The following is a 15,847-nucleotide window of genomic DNA, read 5'->3' as shown; positions in this document are numbered from 1 at the left end:
TGTCATGGAGAAGCTCCGCGGCTCTGTCGATGTTGCCTCGCAAGGTGGCAACAAGCCTTGAGCTTGCTGATGGAGCCCTTTGAATGAACCTGCATGCGTCCTCTATGCTTTGCTTGACGCCTGTCATGTCCGACACTTCTCTGCTGAGTGCGATAAATCGTCTGGCGCACGCTTCCACGATTTGGCGACGGTGTGAAGACGCCGCGATACTCGTGTCCCAACATCTGCAATCCCTGCGATGCCGGCTACAATCCCGATGATATCGGCCATCGATGTCGATCATCTTATTCATCTCCCGCGTCCATTGAAGTCGAGTGATTGGATAAGGTATTTGGGAGGAGGTTGGGGCTTTGCGCGACTAGGGTCCTTGAGGTAGCTCCGGCGTTGAAGATAAAGCGGCGGCCCCGTGGTTGCCATCGTTGCCTCGTACCCTCAATTAATGCGCCTTGTGCGTCACCTGACGCGACGCCTTACAGGCTGCCTAAGCCTGAAAATGGCATGGCACAGGTTGCCTTGAGCTGCCCTTCCGTGCGTGGATGGACTTCATTGGAGAAGGTAGGGGGGATCGAAAATCAGTACAGTATATGCATGATCAGCCGCACTCCCGTCTCCCAGACTCGGAAGTTCTCAGAGTTGAGGGGTAGACGGACTTGGGTCAGACTTGGATAAGAGTCTCAATGAGTCCCCTCGATAACGGGCTTCATCAGATCTCGTCCAGAAACTTGCAAAAGCCAAAGTCATCGACTCATCGCGATACCTTACCTGCCTTACTATATCCTTTCACCATGGATAACACCAGCATGGATTCCAAAGTTGCAATCCCGAGCGTTGAAAACTGTGCCGCCCATTTCCAGCTACTAGAGCTCCTCGTAGATTTGCAAGACCGGGTGGAGGAATGGGCAGCAAGCAGTGGCATGGTTGCGGATGACGTTTGGCAAGACTTTGTCAAACTTGCCGTGGCACGTTTCACTCTGTGGTTTCAAACTGCGCCGCGCCATGTAATCGAGATGGAAACGTCGGTGCCGCCTCTGGATGTGCTGATGGCCTGGCATTCCTTCATGCTGAGCCCTCACGCCTATCACGCGTTTTGCCAGGCGGCGCGCAGTGGAAAAGCTGGCCTCAAAGGCATTTCATGGTCTCGACTGGTAAGATCTCTGTCTCCCATCTTACCCCATGATTCTTGCCATGCAGTGCTAACATCGAGACACAAACGCGCGACTCGCCCTGACGGAGGCTGTTTTCAGGTTTCCTATCAAGATGCCGCAGTAGCCGAAACAATGGGTCTTCATTCGGATCTGTTGGGTCTGGTCGGCAGCCCGGACGCATAAAACGTCGGCGTCATCGACCTACTGTCATTCCGCTTCAACGGTAACGAAACGGACGTCAAATTGAAGGTGTTGCTCGACAGGTATGGTGAGCTGGCAGCAACCGGGCTCGCCTACGGAGGCTACTATCTCAACTTTGACCTCGCTCGCGCAGTGCAACGACAGGCATCCTTCGCCCATAAAATGGCACGGTTCGGGTGGTACCATAGTCCCTTCCGCTAGTCAACTCTGCAGCGAGCTCGGTAACGATATGGCCGATTCTTCTCCCTGATCCCCTCCTTGCCGTCGGGGACGAGTGCGGTGCCCACCCTTGATATCGACTTGGTATGGCATACACACCAGCTCTCGCCTGCGAAGTACGCCGAGTTCTCAAGGACCGGGGCAGCCGGCCGCCTTGTCAACCATGACGACACGATCGCACACGAAGTTGCTGCTCACGGCTCAAAGAACACGGGTACCATATACTGCGAAACATTCGGGGCGACGTGTATTCACTCTGCCTCAGCTGGTCCTGTGAGGCTGCCCGACTTGCTCCCGGCGCACGACTGTCCAATGAGGACGTCGCCCGTATCGATGAGGCTATCCACTGCAAGCAATCACGGAATAGGAAGCTAGACCTAGCCTCTTGTCGTTGTCATGAAGTAGGGGCCATCGGTTGCAAACCCAATGCTAGCTGCGGCACGGGGATTGCGGAGGATGCGATGTTTCCAACGCCTTTTGCAGGGGCTACTGCGATGGATAGGTTCCATTCTACACCGATCCTAGGAGATGGTAGCAAGAGTACAGCGGCTGAGAGGCATTGTCTGTGCCAACGCCGCTGAGCGCTGGTTTTTGGTCACGTCACGGGCCCACAAGACACCGGGTCGCATATATCGTCAGAGCAATTTCTTAAGTCTGCTACTGGGTAACTAACCGACCAAGCCGCGCGAGGAGCTCATCAGCAGTAGGCCTTGGGTCTTTGTCAGGGGCTGTAATCATGGCGCGGAGCGTGGAACTTCCTATCTCAAATAGAGATTCACTGTACCTTACACAAGAAAACCACCATTCCATGCAATTGGGATATCACGAGACAGGCAGACCCATAAGCTTCCCCAGACGCCCCAACAATGAATATTGACTCAGATCAGGCAGCCTCCCAACCTTCGCAGAATCCATCTCAAGCAGGAGCCCGCACCATCTTGAACCCCTCAGCCACCAACCTGGTGATATCCTCATTCTTGTGCTGCAACAGCCCAAGCGCAAAAGCCACATCATTCCACTGCCGTTCGTTGTCACACCGTGCCAACCTCGCAGCCAGCTTCTCCGCGAGCTGCTTGGCATGTTTATCCTGTACCACAACCAAGTCAACCATTTTATCTTGTGCATGGGCATGCGGATGGCGGTCGGGGGAGAACCGAAAGAGGAAAGCGAGAGAGAACTGCAAAAGACTCACCTTCTCAACAAATCCAAGCAAGAACCTGACAATCCTCCTAAAGCTCTCCTCCTCGATCCTCCGATCCGCCGACAGCAGACTAAACATGTCCACAAAGTGGTTATACACGGCATTGTCCTTGGTACTCAACTCGGTAAAGAACATCCTCGCCAGGTCAGCGATCCGCTTATCCTCATCCTCCAGACACTTGGCCATTTCGCCTAGCTGACCCTTCACCTTAACCTGTCCGGCCAGGATCAGGAACGTCAGCGTCATCAGACACGTCCTCTTGACCATTGGCTCCGGGTCCGCCAGCCGGCGATACAAGAAATCCGTGTTCTCGTCAATGAGATGATTGAAGCACACAGCCATATCTCCCAAAGCAATGACCGCGTTACTGCGCACCGTGGCGTCGGGCGAGCGCTCCATGATGGTAATGAGTAGCGGGAGGTTGGCTTCGCAGTACTCGGACGAGACGCACATCAGCTTGGCGAGGCACAGCGTGGCGGCCTGCTGCAGGTTGCGGTCGCGGTAGGTAGTATTGTTGGCGCAGATCTCGCTGACCATGGGGCCGAAGAGGGCCAGGAGGGAGGTGGGCCCGTAGAGGAGCTCACGCTCCCGGATGTGCGCCATGGCCTCGGTGAAGTCGTCTTCAGTGGTGCCGCCGATGAGGTCGAGCTCGTCGCCTTCATCGTCGACCTTGGACTTGCCCTTAGCGCCTGGGGCCGAGCGTCGGCTTGAGGTGCTGGCGCCGAGGGAGGAGCGGGCTGTCGCGGCCATCGTCTTCTCTTTCTCTTGCTTGCGCCGCTTGAAGTCTAGTTCGCATAATTCAAGGTGCACGATTTGTTTGATGGCGACATGGCCGACGATGAAAAGGAGTTGGGACAGGCCGACCGTGTTGTCTTTGTTCTTCTTCGTCGTCGGGCTGGATGGAACAGGTTGGGACCCAGCAATTGTGGGGTCACCGTCTCCCGTTTCAACCGTGGAGGCGGAACTCGGCGCGAATTGTGCCTCGTCGCGGGAAGTAGGACGGGAACCAGGGCGTGAGCTTGGCCGAGACGACGGACGGGAGAAGACGGCCCTCGTCTTGCGGCGGATAATTTCAGAGCAGAGAACATCGGGATGCCTTGAGAGAGTGTAGATGGCGTTGATAGCCTGTTCAGCGACGCCATACCAGTCCTTGCTGTCTGTGGGCACCTCAGTGATGGCAGCCAGTCTCACCAGCACGGCGTGGTCATTGGGTAACCGGGAGAAGGTCGCGGTTGACTCCTTCGCCTGGCGACCGGTGGGATTGATGCGCCGAAGAGCCACACAGGTGTACTTGGCGAGCTGGAGGTCAGCGCGGCCGAGAGTGCCAAGCCCCGTGCGCAACATGGTCTCGATCTCTCCCACAACAATCTCAGGGCTGGCGGTGGCGAGCATGCCAAGCACAATGATGGCGCCCCTGCGTTGCTTACGCGAGATTTCCCGCTTCTGCACGCCATACACCTGCCACAACTTCGCGATGACGAGTTCCGGGATCATACCCTGCTTCATCATAGTGCTCAGCAGCTGCTCCAGGGATGTGAGCTCGGCAGGGGTGGCGCCAAAGGTCAAGCTGATCATGTTGCGCGCGATGTAGTTGGCCGCGTCGTTGGGGCTGAAGCTGTCGGGTGCCTCGAAAAACAGGCGCTTGTAGCATTCGATGAGATGGGCCTGAACGCCCTTGCCCTCGTCGCTGTTGCCCTTGGTCCAGATGAGCCGGAGCATACGGCGAATGCCGACTTTGTTCTGCTCGATGTTGTACGCATCGCCAATTTCGAAGTAATCCATGGCTTCAATAACCTCGCTCTTGTTCCTGGATCCGAGGAGCTGGCAAATGGTGCCCGTCGCCTCATGCAAAACATCAATAAACTTGAGTGCTTCCGTGTAGTACCGCTTGGTGAGGGTGAGCTTCTCGATCGCTTCGGAGGTCGCCGCCTCTTCCTGGGCCTTCTGAATTGCTGCCGCTTTCTCCTCGTCGGTCATTTCGGCGGGCTGTTTTCTCGGAGACTCGATCTGGGTGGCATCGTCGAGCAAGCCTTGATCAACCGTGGTGTTTCCCTTGTCTCCGTCAAGGCCAGGCGCATCGACGGGCGGCTTCAGCGAGTTGAGTTCCGCATCAACCTTGTCCAGGCGCTCCTGCCAGTCTTTTCTCGCCAGTTGTGCACCGTGAAGTGCGGTGAACGGATGGGTCCGGATCAGGGTCCCGAGCAACTTGATGGCGTTCCTCCTGACGTGGCTGCTCTTGTCCTCGAGGCTGCGGCACGCCAATTCGGCGGCTTTCTGCCGACGCTTTGGAAATTTCTGGTCCAACTCGCACAGTTTGACGTAGACCTGGATTGTCCTGCACCGGCAGTAAGGGTTGATGTCGAGGAAGCGCTCTTCCAGCACGTCAAAGAATGCGTTCATCTGGGTCTTGTGGTTCTCGCCCCTCTCATCAGATTTGCTGAGGTGGGCAAGCATGTTGCCAAACACTTCAATCAGGGCGCAGCGCAAGGTGTATGACTACGCGGGTCAGCACTCGGTCCTGGCTGTGGCGCAAGACAGGTCTGCTTACCTCGCTATCCAGTTGCTTCGCCAACAGAGTGACCTGCTTGATGACCAACCTAGGAGCCAGCTCAGACAGTCGAATCATGAAGGTCGAAACGGATTTCGGTCCCTTTGTATCGTTGCTATTGAACTCCTTATTGCTGAGCTCGCGCAGGATCTCGTCGGCCAGTTGCGGGTAGTCGTATTGCTCAGCTAAGATGTGAAGGAACTCGGCCATGGGCTCCGACAGGTGCTCAAAGTAAGTCAAGTTCTGGACAATGGAGATTTGCGCAGCTAGAGAATGTCAGCTTTTCCCTCTGTCGCCTTAGACGACAAACCCACCGTATCCGTGACCATGGTGCTTGACGGCAATGCAGAGAACCTTGAAGGCATGCATGCGGATGCTCGTGCTCTTGACGCGCTGTTCACTCTCGAGTATCATGTATACCGGGCGAGTCAGGAGTGAGATGAAGGTGTCGCGCTCTGACGTCGTAAGCAAGATCTTGCCGAGCTTCAATCGCAGGACCTTGCACATGGTGCTCAACGCTGTCTCCAGCTGAGCCGAAGAATCCCACGTCCCGTCCTTGCCGAAATCCTTCTTGCTCTTGGGCTTGCCACGGCCCCGCGTGGGCGCTGTGGTCGACGACTTCTCGGCGGCCTTGGTTTCGACGGCGGCGATGGTCCACTGCAACAAAAAGCCGTACATCTCAAGCAGCTGCTTGTGGTGGGCGATGAGGTCCTGTTCGTCCGACTCGAGGTCATGGTGGATGACGTCGGCTTCGGTGGCCAGGCCGGACGTGATCAGATCAAATACCTTGCTCAGAGCGTGGGCCGAGAGGAAGGACGTGTACCTGGATTGTTTGAACAGCTCAGAATCAGGGTCTCGCAAACGACGATCTGTGGCGCCAGAACCCAGAAGACGCGAACGCCGGGCAGGGGTGGGTGTGTCCGCCGCCAGCAGCAACGTGTCTCTTGTGCTTGCGCGGGAGGGCATCAGGGGATCAGAGGAGATGGGTGCACACTTTAAAAGAAACTGCAGCGAGTCAAAGATGTGGCTGCGTGTGATGGCATCTGGGTTCTCGGCCACAGCGTCGACGATGGGGTTCAGCACGCCGTTGACGACGGCGTTGTCGGTGAGGGACTCGGGGTCGTTCTCGCAGTCGGCCAGCGCTCCGTCGGCCTCGGGCGTCGGGATGCTGGCGGGATCGCTCATGTAATGCTTGAGCGCATCGTTGATATCGAAAGTGACGCTGTCCATGGCGGACAACGGCCGATGAGGGGTATCGCGGGGGAGGCCAGTGGTGCAGTGGGAGGAAGAAAAAGACCAAGAAAGTGATGGAGTCGCAAGACGATTAAATTGACTATCACAAGGTGTCGTCGGTAATCGCACTGGCCGGCTGGTTGCAGACGTTGCCGGTGTCGAGTTGGTGTCGCAGAATCGGATAACGGATGCAAGACGCTGGCTCCTCGGTCGAATTCGCCTGGGTTTAGGTGCTTGGGCGAGGTGGGGAGCCCGTAGCAACGGCCCAATTTGTTTGTTGACTTTGCCGGTCGCAGCCAGTCGCGTATCGCGGCAGGGGGCGCGTCGAAGTGGGTCTGTGTCTGCCCCTCCTAACTGCAGGTTCCTTTTCAGAAGCTCTTCACATCGGAAATCAAGAAAAGCGGCCAATCGGCTCGAATTTGCCTTCACTTGAACCTCCCACGCTCGGCCAAAGCTTTGTGCGCGCTTTGCAAGGCCTCATGCATCTCCAATAACGTTTTTGACAGGGCCCAGTGGAGAAAGTCCTTCTTATTTCCTTGTGGTCTCACTCTGTGCCTCCTTCGACAACCCCAATCGTAATGGCAACGGTTGTGCCTGCACCGCGCCGTCGAGATGACTTGTTCCAGGCCGAAACACAGTCCTTCCGGATCCACGAAGATGCGCCGTCTACCGCGGATACAGAAATGAACGAGAGCGCGTTGCAGGATGACGATGAGGCAGAAGACGCCGGCGAGATGCTGGAAGAGGATGCCCAAGAGTTGGAATACTCAGAGAGCTCGGACGATGAGGTGCCAGAAAACAGCCATATCCAGCAGGACATGGAGAGGCTGCAGAACTGCTTTGCTGGGTTCCGGCAAAAGTACCGGCTGATCAAGCGGATCGGTGAAGGTTGGCATCATCCCGTCCCTGAGCCCCTGAGCGTGGACCTCCCTTAGTAACCCGTTACATTCCAGGCACCTTCTCGACTGTCTACAAAGCCGAGGATTTGCTATACGACAGCTATGACAACTCGTGGGATCTGGACAAGGAGGCGGAAAAGTGGTCGCCACCACCACTGAAGAACAACACCCAGGATTACCACTCGCAGTCGCAGTCGCATCGTCGTCGCAAGCCCAAGTACGTGGCCGTCAAGAAGATCTATGTCACCTCTTCCCCGAGTCGCATCCTCAACGAGCTCGAGCTGCTGCATGACCTGCGGGGCTGCAAGTCCGTATGCCCTCTGATCACAGCCTTTCGCTGGACAGACCAGGTCGTGGCGGTCCTTCCCTACTTCCGGCACGCCGACTTCCGAGACTACTTCCGCGACATGACGGTCCCGGACATGGCCATCTACCTGCGTTCCCTCTTCACGGCGCTCGCGAGCGTGCACGCACACAACATCCTCCACCGCGACATTAAACCCACCAACTTCCTCTATGACCCCAGTTCACGCCGGGGCGTCCTTGTCGACTTTGGCCTGGCCGAGCGCGAGGGGTACGATTGCAAGCCGTGCGTGTGTCACGACGATCCCTCTATCCGCAAGGCGAAGCTGCGGCCGCTGGTCAACAGAGATGAGAAAGGGGGATACCCGCGGGAAGACACGCGGCCTTCGCGGCGAGCCAACCGCGCCGGCACGCGCGGATTCCGGGCGCCCGAAGTGCTGTTCAAATGCACCGAGCAGACCACCAAGATAGACGTGTGGAGCGTCGGCGTCATCCTCTTGACCATCCTGTCGCGGCGGTTTCCCTTCTTCAACTCGGCCGATGACGTCGAGGCCATGATCGAGATCGCCACCATCTTTGGGCGGCAACGCATGCAGGCTGCTGCGCTGTTGCATGGCTGCATGCTGGAAACATCCATCCCCACCATCGGCAAGTCCGGGTTCAGCTTTGAGGGCATCATTCTGTGGAGCACGAGCCGGAGCGAGACCAAGGACAAGATCGCGGAGGATGAGAAGCTGGCTATTCAGTTCTTGAAGCGGTGCATGGAGCTGGATCCGAGCCGGCGCATCAGTGCCGAGGAGGCTCTGCAGCACGAGTTCCTGCAGATGGGGTTGGAGGAGCCAGAGGAGGGGAGAAGCGACGGCGGGGACGACGACGAAATGGACATGCTAAACGTTTGAGTGGAGCATTGGCCGGAGTCTGGTGTCATGCGCAGTGTACTGTATTTTTGGAGTCGATTCTAGAACGGCGTTCTGGCAGGTTGTAGCATGGTTGATATCCATCATGTACTGTGTACACAAGCATTCCATAATGGGCAACATGTGCTGTCGCCGGCTCACGTGACTGTTCGAAAGGCTTTCCGTCTGCCTGGTTTCATGCTTCTACAGTTTCGACTTTTGCTGCACCCAGCACTCTTCGGACGAGCCATCACACTTGCCTTCAAAAACTAACTCAGTTTTCGATGGCCAGCTTCTCGCTACACATCTCACCGCATCCACCAAGCCCAAACTCAAACTCAAAGTCGAAGCAAAAGCCCACAAAATGACCTCAAACCCCCCAATCAACTTTCATCACCCCTACCAACCATACGATGTCCAACTCGAGTTCATGCGCACCGTCTATCATGTCCTCGAAAAGGGAAACGGCCAAGTCGGCATCTTGGAAAGCCCAACCGGGACTGTATGCCGCAACACCCCTTCCCCCACACCCCCACCCGCGATCTTCACTTAAAACTTGAATCCATGTGACATAAGACACTGACAAAATGCCAGGGCAAATCCCTCTCCCTGATCTGCGCCGCACTCACTTGGCTGCGCACCCACAAGCGCAGCCGCTACGAGGCCTCGTTCGAGGCGACGGCCGCCGACATGCGGGGCGAGCCCGAGTGGATGGTGGAGGCCGCGCTGCGGCGGAAGAGGGAGGAACTGGGGAGGAGGTGGGAGGAGAGGGAAAAGGTGCTGGAGAGGGTCCGGGCGAGAGAGAGAGAGATAGAGGCACGAGGAAGGGGCGGCAAGAGGGTCAGAGTTGGAGATAGGGAGAGGGAGAAGGAAAGCGAGGAAGTGGACGAGGAGAGGGAGTTTCTGATCAAAAATTGGGAGGCGGGTGGTGATGAGGAGGCGGGGGACGGGTTGGATGGGTTGAGTAAGGAGACGAGGGAGTTGATGGAGAAGGTTGGTCTTGGGGGTGCGAAAGGAGGAGAAGACGGGGGTGAGGAGGTGGAGGATGAAATCAAGGTTGGTTCGTCGCGATGCGGGGGTGCATTGGCTCTGAGCTGACATTTTGCAGATCTACTACACCTCGCGCACCCACTCCCAGTTAGCGCAGTTCATCTCAGAACTACGCCGTCCGGCTTTCCCTCCGTCGATTCCCGAGGATATGGTAGCAGCGAGCGCAAGGGACGGAGAGAAGCCCACCAAGGAAACGGTCAAGCAGCTGCCCTTGTCATCGAGACAGAAGCTGTGTATCAATCCCTCGGTCGCGCGGCTGAGATCCCTGGCTGCCATCAATGACCGATGTACAGAATTCCAGCAGTCAAAGTCTAAAGAGAAATGTCCCTTCCTGCCAAGCATCGAGAATTTGAAGCAGACGCATGAGTTCCGGGATGCAGCTCTGGCGACCATCCCCGACATCGAAGACTTGCACCGGGTCGGCAAGGACCTGCAGGTGTGTCCTTATTATGCCTCGCGCACAGCCATCCCGGGCGCCGAGGTCATCACGCTCCCATACCCCTTGCTCTTGCAAAAGAGCGCAAGAGAGGCGCTGGGTATCAAGCTGGAAGGGAACGTTGTCATCATTGACGAAGCACACAACATCATGGATGCAGTCGCGAATGTTTATGCCGCAGAGATCCGCTTGAGCGAGCTCAGAAGAGCGAGGCAAATGCTGGGCGTCTACATCAAGCGATTTGGCAAGAAGCTCAAAGGAGAAAACCGCGTCATGGTTGCTCAGGTTGGCAAGGTTATCGAGTCCCTAACGGAGTGCTTGAACGATCAACTCAACACCAAGGTATGTTTCCTGTGTCTGTAAGGAGGCGGCGCTAAATCTGCGTCCAGGCAGAGCAAGGGACCGTTGATTCCAATACCATCCTGAAAGCTCGGGGTGCAGACCAGATCAATTTGTACCAGCTGATTCGTTACATTCAAGAGTCCAAGCTGGCTTATAAGGTTGAAAGCTACGTCAGTCATGCGGAGCAAGAGGAATCGTCAGTTTCAACAGGCACGAAGACCGCGACGTCGACACCCGTTCTCCACATTCTCATCTCCTTTCTCACCGCACTCACCAACCTGACCGGCGAGGGCCGAATCTTCTACGAGAAGCTCTCGACAACCCTGCCCGATATTAAACTCTCATACCTCCTACTCTCCCCAACACACGCCTTCTCGTCCATCGCCTCTGCCGCTCGAGCCGTCATCTTGGCCGGCGGCACAATGTCTCCGTTCGAAGACTACAAAGCGCACCTGTTCCCAACCTTTCCACCCGACAAGATCACCACGCTCAGCTGCGGACACGTCATTCCATCTTCCAATCTGTTGGCTTGGACTCTCGTATCGACAAAGCCGACTCCGCCGGGTAGTAGCACTGTCCCTGACGCATTCGAGTTCAGCTTCCAGAAACGCAAGGACCCGGCCATAATCCGCCAGCTCGGTCTCACCCTTCTGAACATATGCTCCGTGGTTCCCGACGGCGTGGTCGTCTTCTTCCCCAGCTACGGCTACCTCGACGACGTGGTCGCCGTGTGGCAGACCAAGGAAGCAGCAAAACCCCATGGGACGACCTGGGACCGCCTCGCCTCGAAGAAGGCCGTCTTCCGCGAAACCAAGGGCGGGGCGAGCGAGGACATCCTCCAGCGGTACAGCGAGGCAATCCTGTCGCCAGGTCAACAGCCGTCTAGCAAACCTCGCGGCGCTCTCTTGCTCAGCGTCGTAGGCGGCAAGCTGTCAGAAGGCATCAACTTCTCGGACCGACTCGGGCGGTGCGTCGTCGTCGTCGGCTTGCCGTACCCCAACATGCACTCGCCCGACTGGAAGGCGCGGCTCGAGTACATCGAGTCGACCACTCTATCCCGGTTGCGGCAGCAGCAGGAGGAGTCGCAAAACAGTCCTGCAGCACTGCTCTCGGAGGCCCAGGCCCAGGCCCAGGCGAGGCAGGCGGCGCGCGACTTTTACGAGAATGCGTGCATGCGGGCCGTGAACCAAAGTATTGGGCGCGCGATACGGCACCGCGCGGATTATGCTGCCGTGGTGCTTGTTGATCGGCGGTTTGCGGCGGAACGGATTAAGGGGAAGCTGCCGGGCTGGATCATGTCGGGTATGGTGGAGGGTGCCGAGGGGAAGGGATTGCAGGGGCTTATGGGGGGGCTGAGTTCGTTTTTCAGAGGCAAGAAGGGGGTGTATTGATGGAAGTGGGAGACAGATTTTGGATCTGTGGAACTAGGCCGATGGTGTTTGGGTTGAAAGATCTCATTCCTCATCCTGTTCACTGTTGAAAAAGGCTGGGCTGGGCTGGGCTTATCATGAATACTGAAACACCAGACCAATGGAGCGCCATCATCTCACGAGGGCTCTCTCCAACACTAGGTTTTGAGCTGCGGCATCAAAATGTCTGCCCTACAGCGATGTATCTGGCTGCTCTTCATCCTCTTTTTGCTACTGTTCTCATTACTCTTCAGCCGTGGGAAGCGCCTGACGACCAAGACTATCTCGTGAATCAACAAGAAGCACAGATGTCCGAACTGTTCAGGAATGTCGAGAAAACGATGGATCCCCTGATTGCCGCGCAGGTCTACAGGCAGTACAGCCGCATATATCGGCCGTCGGACGAGGTACTGCTTCTATTCTCGTCTGTATCCGCAACGACCCCGCGACAGAGCACTGTCTCCGGCCTGTGTCGCGCAAGTTCCTTCAACTCGTTGGCCAACCTGCCCCAAGATCGTTGGTACCGCCCAGTTGAAGTCATTTTCCCCTTCGGCTGACGCACATCCAGTATGATTCAGACCCTATCGAAGGACCAACTGACGAAGTTCCAACGGCGGTTGCAGACAGGTGGAATGTGCGACGAGTGTAAGCTCTGGTGCGACTTCCTGGTTCAGGGTTGGTCCAGGAATCCGAGTCAGTTTTCCAGCATCGAGCCCGGCCCGGGGCACGTAACAGAGTCCTTGGGCCGTGCTGCAAATTCAACACCCCGTATGACACCTCTCTAAACCACTGTCATGGTTGCCACCTCCACCATGGCAGGGGCGCATTTGCCCTGGGCGGAACGCCGGAAGCCGGCGCGCGGCTCTGCCTAGGTCGCCACGGCACAGTCAGGCTTTGCGAGCATGTCGTCATCCCGTAAAGCACAGTCAGCGACCACATTAGCAATAGGTACAAGTGCAAGCCGGGTGACTGGCAGTGCGATCTTGAGAAGTTCGCCGTCGAGTGCCACGACCCTATCCACGACGCGGGTTGCTCCTCGACCGGCGCCCTGACCAGGCCTTGGGCATTGCTCGAGACCGGCAGATATGCCGAGTGTGCGGTGATGCTCACATTGAAATGCAATGTCCACAGCGGCGTCGACGCCTTCAGCTGCGCCCTCGATGATCGACCAACCGCCACCGGGCTCCTGACTCTGTTTTGGAGCTACCGACAACGTGGGCAGACGATTGATGCTGACAACATGGTGCCCTGCCCATACATCCGTCGGGACCCCAACCAGAGATGATATGTTTCGGCCAGGACAAATGCAACTGTCTTCACTACGAAGCAGGGAGCAGCGTCGAGGGCGACGTCAAGCAGTCCATCGGCCAAACCGACGTGCCGCGACAAGTCACTCCCTGGCGGTTCACAAACACCTCGCCGGGTGTTCGGACCATCACTACGTGAAGAAGACCAGGCTCAGGTCGATACGACTCGAGAGGTACGGATGAGCCACACTGGCCGCGGAAAGGGACAATACGCCCTGCCTTGTGGCAACGTATCGTCGGACGGTCCTCGTCAGCGACTACTTGAAGAACAGGCCGCTGGCTCCAACCCACGGGTGGTTCTGCTTAATTGATCCGGACAGCTACCCGCGTCTGCTGGGCCACGAGATGCCGTTGTGTAAGGCCAAAGGGTGCATGAACTATCACAAGCGGCCCGGCATTTTTTATTTGTCATTCGCCGGTCTTGAACCCAAAATATGACGTGGCTGAGTATGATGATTATAAAACGACAAATAAGGAGACTAAGGGGACAGAAAGATGATGACCACTTCGACGATGATCACGAGGTTAAGGGAAACATCCTGTTGAGTGTGCAAAGATCGGGAAGGGTACAATACTACTCTGGTGGCGACATTGACGAACGGCTGCAGTTCACCGGAAAGGTTATGTCGCATACGTCAGCCGGGATCGGCAGTCCATCGGTTTCGATTTCTGGAAGTCAGTCAGACACTGGAGGTAAGAAATTAGTAGCGTGCAATGGGAAAGGGCAAGAACAAGCCAGCGATGGGGACGCACGACCTCAGAATGGAGCGTGGTGAGCTGGGTTTTACTTTTGTATCTGAGGAGTTAGATAGGGTCTCATGGTCCTTGATCAGAGAATGTTGAGCATGGACTTGCAGAAAACTTGGTTGCTTTCATTTCCCCGTGCGCGTTTCTCGCCCTTCGACATTTGCTCCCAACGTGCCTGCCCATCCCGCTGCGAGTGATGGGACGATGACACGGGGTGTACTGGTGTATGATGGCCAGCGGGAGGCCTTCAACGAGGACATCTCGGATATCCTGTCGTCATGGTGACCTGTGTGCGGGGATGTGGCAGAACTGCGAATTTCCATATCAGTCCTTAACACTGTATATACACAGGCACGCCTTAGAACTGTAGTCTCCGGTTCCTTTGCCCCTTACTCCCCCGCCTGCCCCAGCCAACACTTCGCTTACTCCTTGGTAACTGTCCCCGGCGTCACGCCGAATGTGGGCCGGACAAAACTTAGTTGACCCGTCAGCACCTTTCATCAGCACCACCAGATGGGGCATAAAGAATAACGTACCGGTCGGAGTGATAGACGCGCACATTCTCCCCCAAAAGCTCCTTTTCCCTCGCCTGGTCAGCCAGGTGCCTCCGCACCTGGTCGCGGTCCTCTTCGGCCTGGAGGAGCGGGATGAGATGGATGCGCGACCACATCTTTTCGCGGGCCAGTTCACTGGACGGTGATGTTAGCACATATTAAGGGGCTAAGCAAATGGAGAAGATTGAGAGGAAGAGGGTGGACGAGAATACGGAACCGTACTTTTGCTCGCGGATGCCGACAACCAGCTTGTACCAGCCAAAGAGCATCAAGACGGCACCACCGGCGAGCAGCGGGCCCGGACGGAACAGGCCGCGCGAGGGGAGGTTTCGCTGGAGTAGTATGTTAGCGGAGTGTAGAGACTGTAGGGTTTTTATTGGGGACCAGATGGGGAGGTGTCGCTGTGGCTGGGCTACGCTTTGGTGATGTTTTTCGTAGCTTGGGTGGTTCTCCTCCGCTCTTCCCAACAACCAAGCCTAACCAGTCATGGCCGTATGATATTCAGGTCCAAAGCGCCGGCATCGCTGTCTTTCTGCTTCCGCTTCCTCCTCTTGTGTCCGTCCATGCCCATGACCGTATTCCATTTCCCCCAGCCCACGTCCTCCCGCCAAGCTTAAATCTCCCCTCGGCCCGTCGCACCCAACCAGACCTCCCTAATGTCGTCAGGCGGCCGTAATTGACCCCGTCCCCAGCCAGTCCACGCCCCTGTATCCCCTCCCCTCAAACGGTAACTACTTCGTGTAATCCCAAGCCCCAGGCCCAAGCCCAGGAAGCAAACATGACGCAAGGAACGGAACCCACCTTGTACTGAACGGCCTCATAGCCGCCAGCAGGCGGCATATCCTGCGGCATGATGGGAAACTCTGTTGTCTGGTTCCCTTCTCAACTGTTGTTCAATCGGTTAACCGCGATCGCAATCGCAACCGCAATCCCTCAATTGCAATGGGCGATTACAGTTCGCCCTGCTGGTGTCGCTTTCACTCCGCGTCTAGATCAACGGCTCGTATCGCGACGTAGATTCGAGGTGCTTGCCGGCGTGGTACGGTGTCGCTTGTGGTTGAGATGGTTGTCGTCAGGTTTGTTTTCGCTTTCGCAGCTCGACCTCGAATTGGCATCGCACAGTCCCGTCCAAATGCGAGGTTTAGCGGCCGCGTGATTGGCGGGAACTGATTACGTAAATGTGATGTTAGCCACACGGCAGGGTGTGCAGAATCAAGCTCGAGAAGCTATCTTAAGTTCCATTGAAAGGAGAACAGATTCACAAAAGGCGAAGCAACTCAGCAACAATGCAACATGCGAGTATGCATACCACTAGTGTGATGTTTCTACACAGCTCCAGAAGCCCGAGAAACTCCAT

General features: G+C 56.6%; 4 protein-coding genes across 4 annotated transcripts; 2 read left to right on the top strand and 2 right to left on the bottom strand.

The window, feature by feature from the left end:
- Positions 1-2,219: 2,219 nt before the first annotated feature.
- Positions 2,220-6,763, bottom strand: N657DRAFT_644268 (condensin component-like protein). Its single transcript, XM_062792727.1, has 5 exons — positions 6,309-6,763; positions 5,629-6,137; positions 5,315-5,580; positions 2,758-5,262; positions 2,220-2,652 (listed from the first exon to the last, which is right to left on the bottom strand). The coding sequence occupies exons 1-5, from the start codon at positions 6,542-6,544 to the stop codon at positions 2,482-2,484; spliced, it is 3,687 nt and encodes a 1,228-aa protein (XP_062647847.1). The 5' UTR covers positions 6,545-6,763; the 3' UTR covers positions 2,220-2,481.
- Positions 6,764-6,939: 176 nt separating this feature from the next.
- Positions 6,940-8,804, top strand: N657DRAFT_616906 (kinase-like protein). Its single transcript, XM_062790504.1, has 2 exons — positions 6,940-7,435; positions 7,501-8,804. Exons 1-2 carry the CDS (start codon positions 7,126-7,128, stop codon positions 8,646-8,648), a joined length of 1,458 nt encoding a protein of 485 aa, XP_062647846.1. The 5' UTR covers positions 6,940-7,125; the 3' UTR covers positions 8,649-8,804.
- Positions 8,805-8,872: 68 nt separating this feature from the next.
- N657DRAFT_594592 (DNA repair helicase) lies at positions 8,873-12,182 on the top strand. Its single transcript, XM_062789956.1, has 4 exons — positions 8,873-9,147; positions 9,240-9,701; positions 9,754-10,473; positions 10,521-12,182. The coding sequence occupies exons 1-4, from the start codon at positions 9,010-9,012 to the stop codon at positions 11,862-11,864; spliced, it is 2,664 nt and encodes an 887-aa protein (XP_062647845.1). The 5' UTR covers positions 8,873-9,009; the 3' UTR covers positions 11,865-12,182.
- Positions 12,183-14,294: 2,112 nt separating this feature from the next.
- Positions 14,295-15,478, bottom strand: N657DRAFT_644263 (uncharacterized protein). The gene is made up of 4 exons (XM_062792726.1): positions 15,292-15,478; positions 14,713-14,822; positions 14,473-14,625; positions 14,295-14,410 (listed from the first exon to the last, which is right to left on the bottom strand). Exons 1-4 carry the CDS (start codon positions 15,340-15,342, stop codon positions 14,359-14,361), a joined length of 366 nt encoding a protein of 121 aa, XP_062647844.1. The 5' UTR covers positions 15,343-15,478; the 3' UTR covers positions 14,295-14,358.
- Between the last annotated feature and the right edge of the window lie 369 nt (positions 15,479-15,847).

This window comes from Parathielavia appendiculata, assembly GCF_033297405.1.
Source record: "Parathielavia appendiculata strain CBS 731.68 unplaced genomic scaffold N657scaffold_5, whole genome shotgun sequence".
In the NCBI taxonomy this organism is placed as follows: domain Eukaryota; kingdom Fungi; phylum Ascomycota; class Sordariomycetes; order Sordariales; family Chaetomiaceae; genus Parathielavia; species Parathielavia appendiculata.
Note: the sequence above shows the minus strand (reverse complement) of the source record. Positions and strands in the feature narration are given on the sequence as shown.

Excerpts from the sequence above, each read along its gene's own strand:
- N657DRAFT_644268 (XM_062792727.1), bottom strand. The coding sequence starts at position 6,544 with ATGGACAGCGTCACTTTCGATATCAACGATGCGCTCAAGCATTACATG. Across the intron at positions 5,581-5,628 it reads GCACCATGGTCACGGATACG|CTGCGCAAATCTCCATTGTC; the intron begins GTGGGTTTGTCG and ends GACATTCTCTAG. Across the intron at positions 2,653-2,757 it reads TGCTTGGATTTGTTGAGAAG|GATAAACATGCCAAGCAGCT; the intron begins GTGAGTCTTTTG and ends GTTGTGGTACAG.
- N657DRAFT_594592 (XM_062789956.1), top strand. The coding sequence starts at position 9,010 with ATGACCTCAAACCCCCCAATCAACTTTCATCACCCCTACCAACCATAC. Across the intron at positions 9,148-9,239 it reads TGGAAAGCCCAACCGGGACT|GGCAAATCCCTCTCCCTGAT; the intron begins GTATGCCGCAAC and ends ACAAAATGCCAG. Across the intron at positions 10,474-10,520 it reads ACGATCAACTCAACACCAAG|GCAGAGCAAGGGACCGTTGA; the intron begins GTATGTTTCCTG and ends ATCTGCGTCCAG.
- N657DRAFT_616906 (XM_062790504.1), top strand. The coding sequence starts at position 7,126 with ATGGCAACGGTTGTGCCTGCACCGCGCCGTCGAGATGACTTGTTCCAG. Across the intron at positions 7,436-7,500 it reads GATCAAGCGGATCGGTGAAG|GCACCTTCTCGACTGTCTAC; the intron begins GTTGGCATCATC and ends GTTACATTCCAG.
- N657DRAFT_644263 (XM_062792726.1), bottom strand. The coding sequence starts at position 15,342 with ATGCCGCAGGATATGCCGCCTGCTGGCGGCTATGAGGCCGTTCAGTAC. Across the intron at positions 14,823-15,291 it reads ATGAGGCCGTTCAGTACAAG|CGAAACCTCCCCTCGCGCGG; the intron begins GTGGGTTCCGTT and ends ATACTACTCCAG. Across the intron at positions 14,411-14,472 it reads CGCGTCTATCACTCCGACCG|TTTTGTCCGGCCCACATTCG; the intron begins GTACGTTATTCT and ends GGGTCAACTAAG.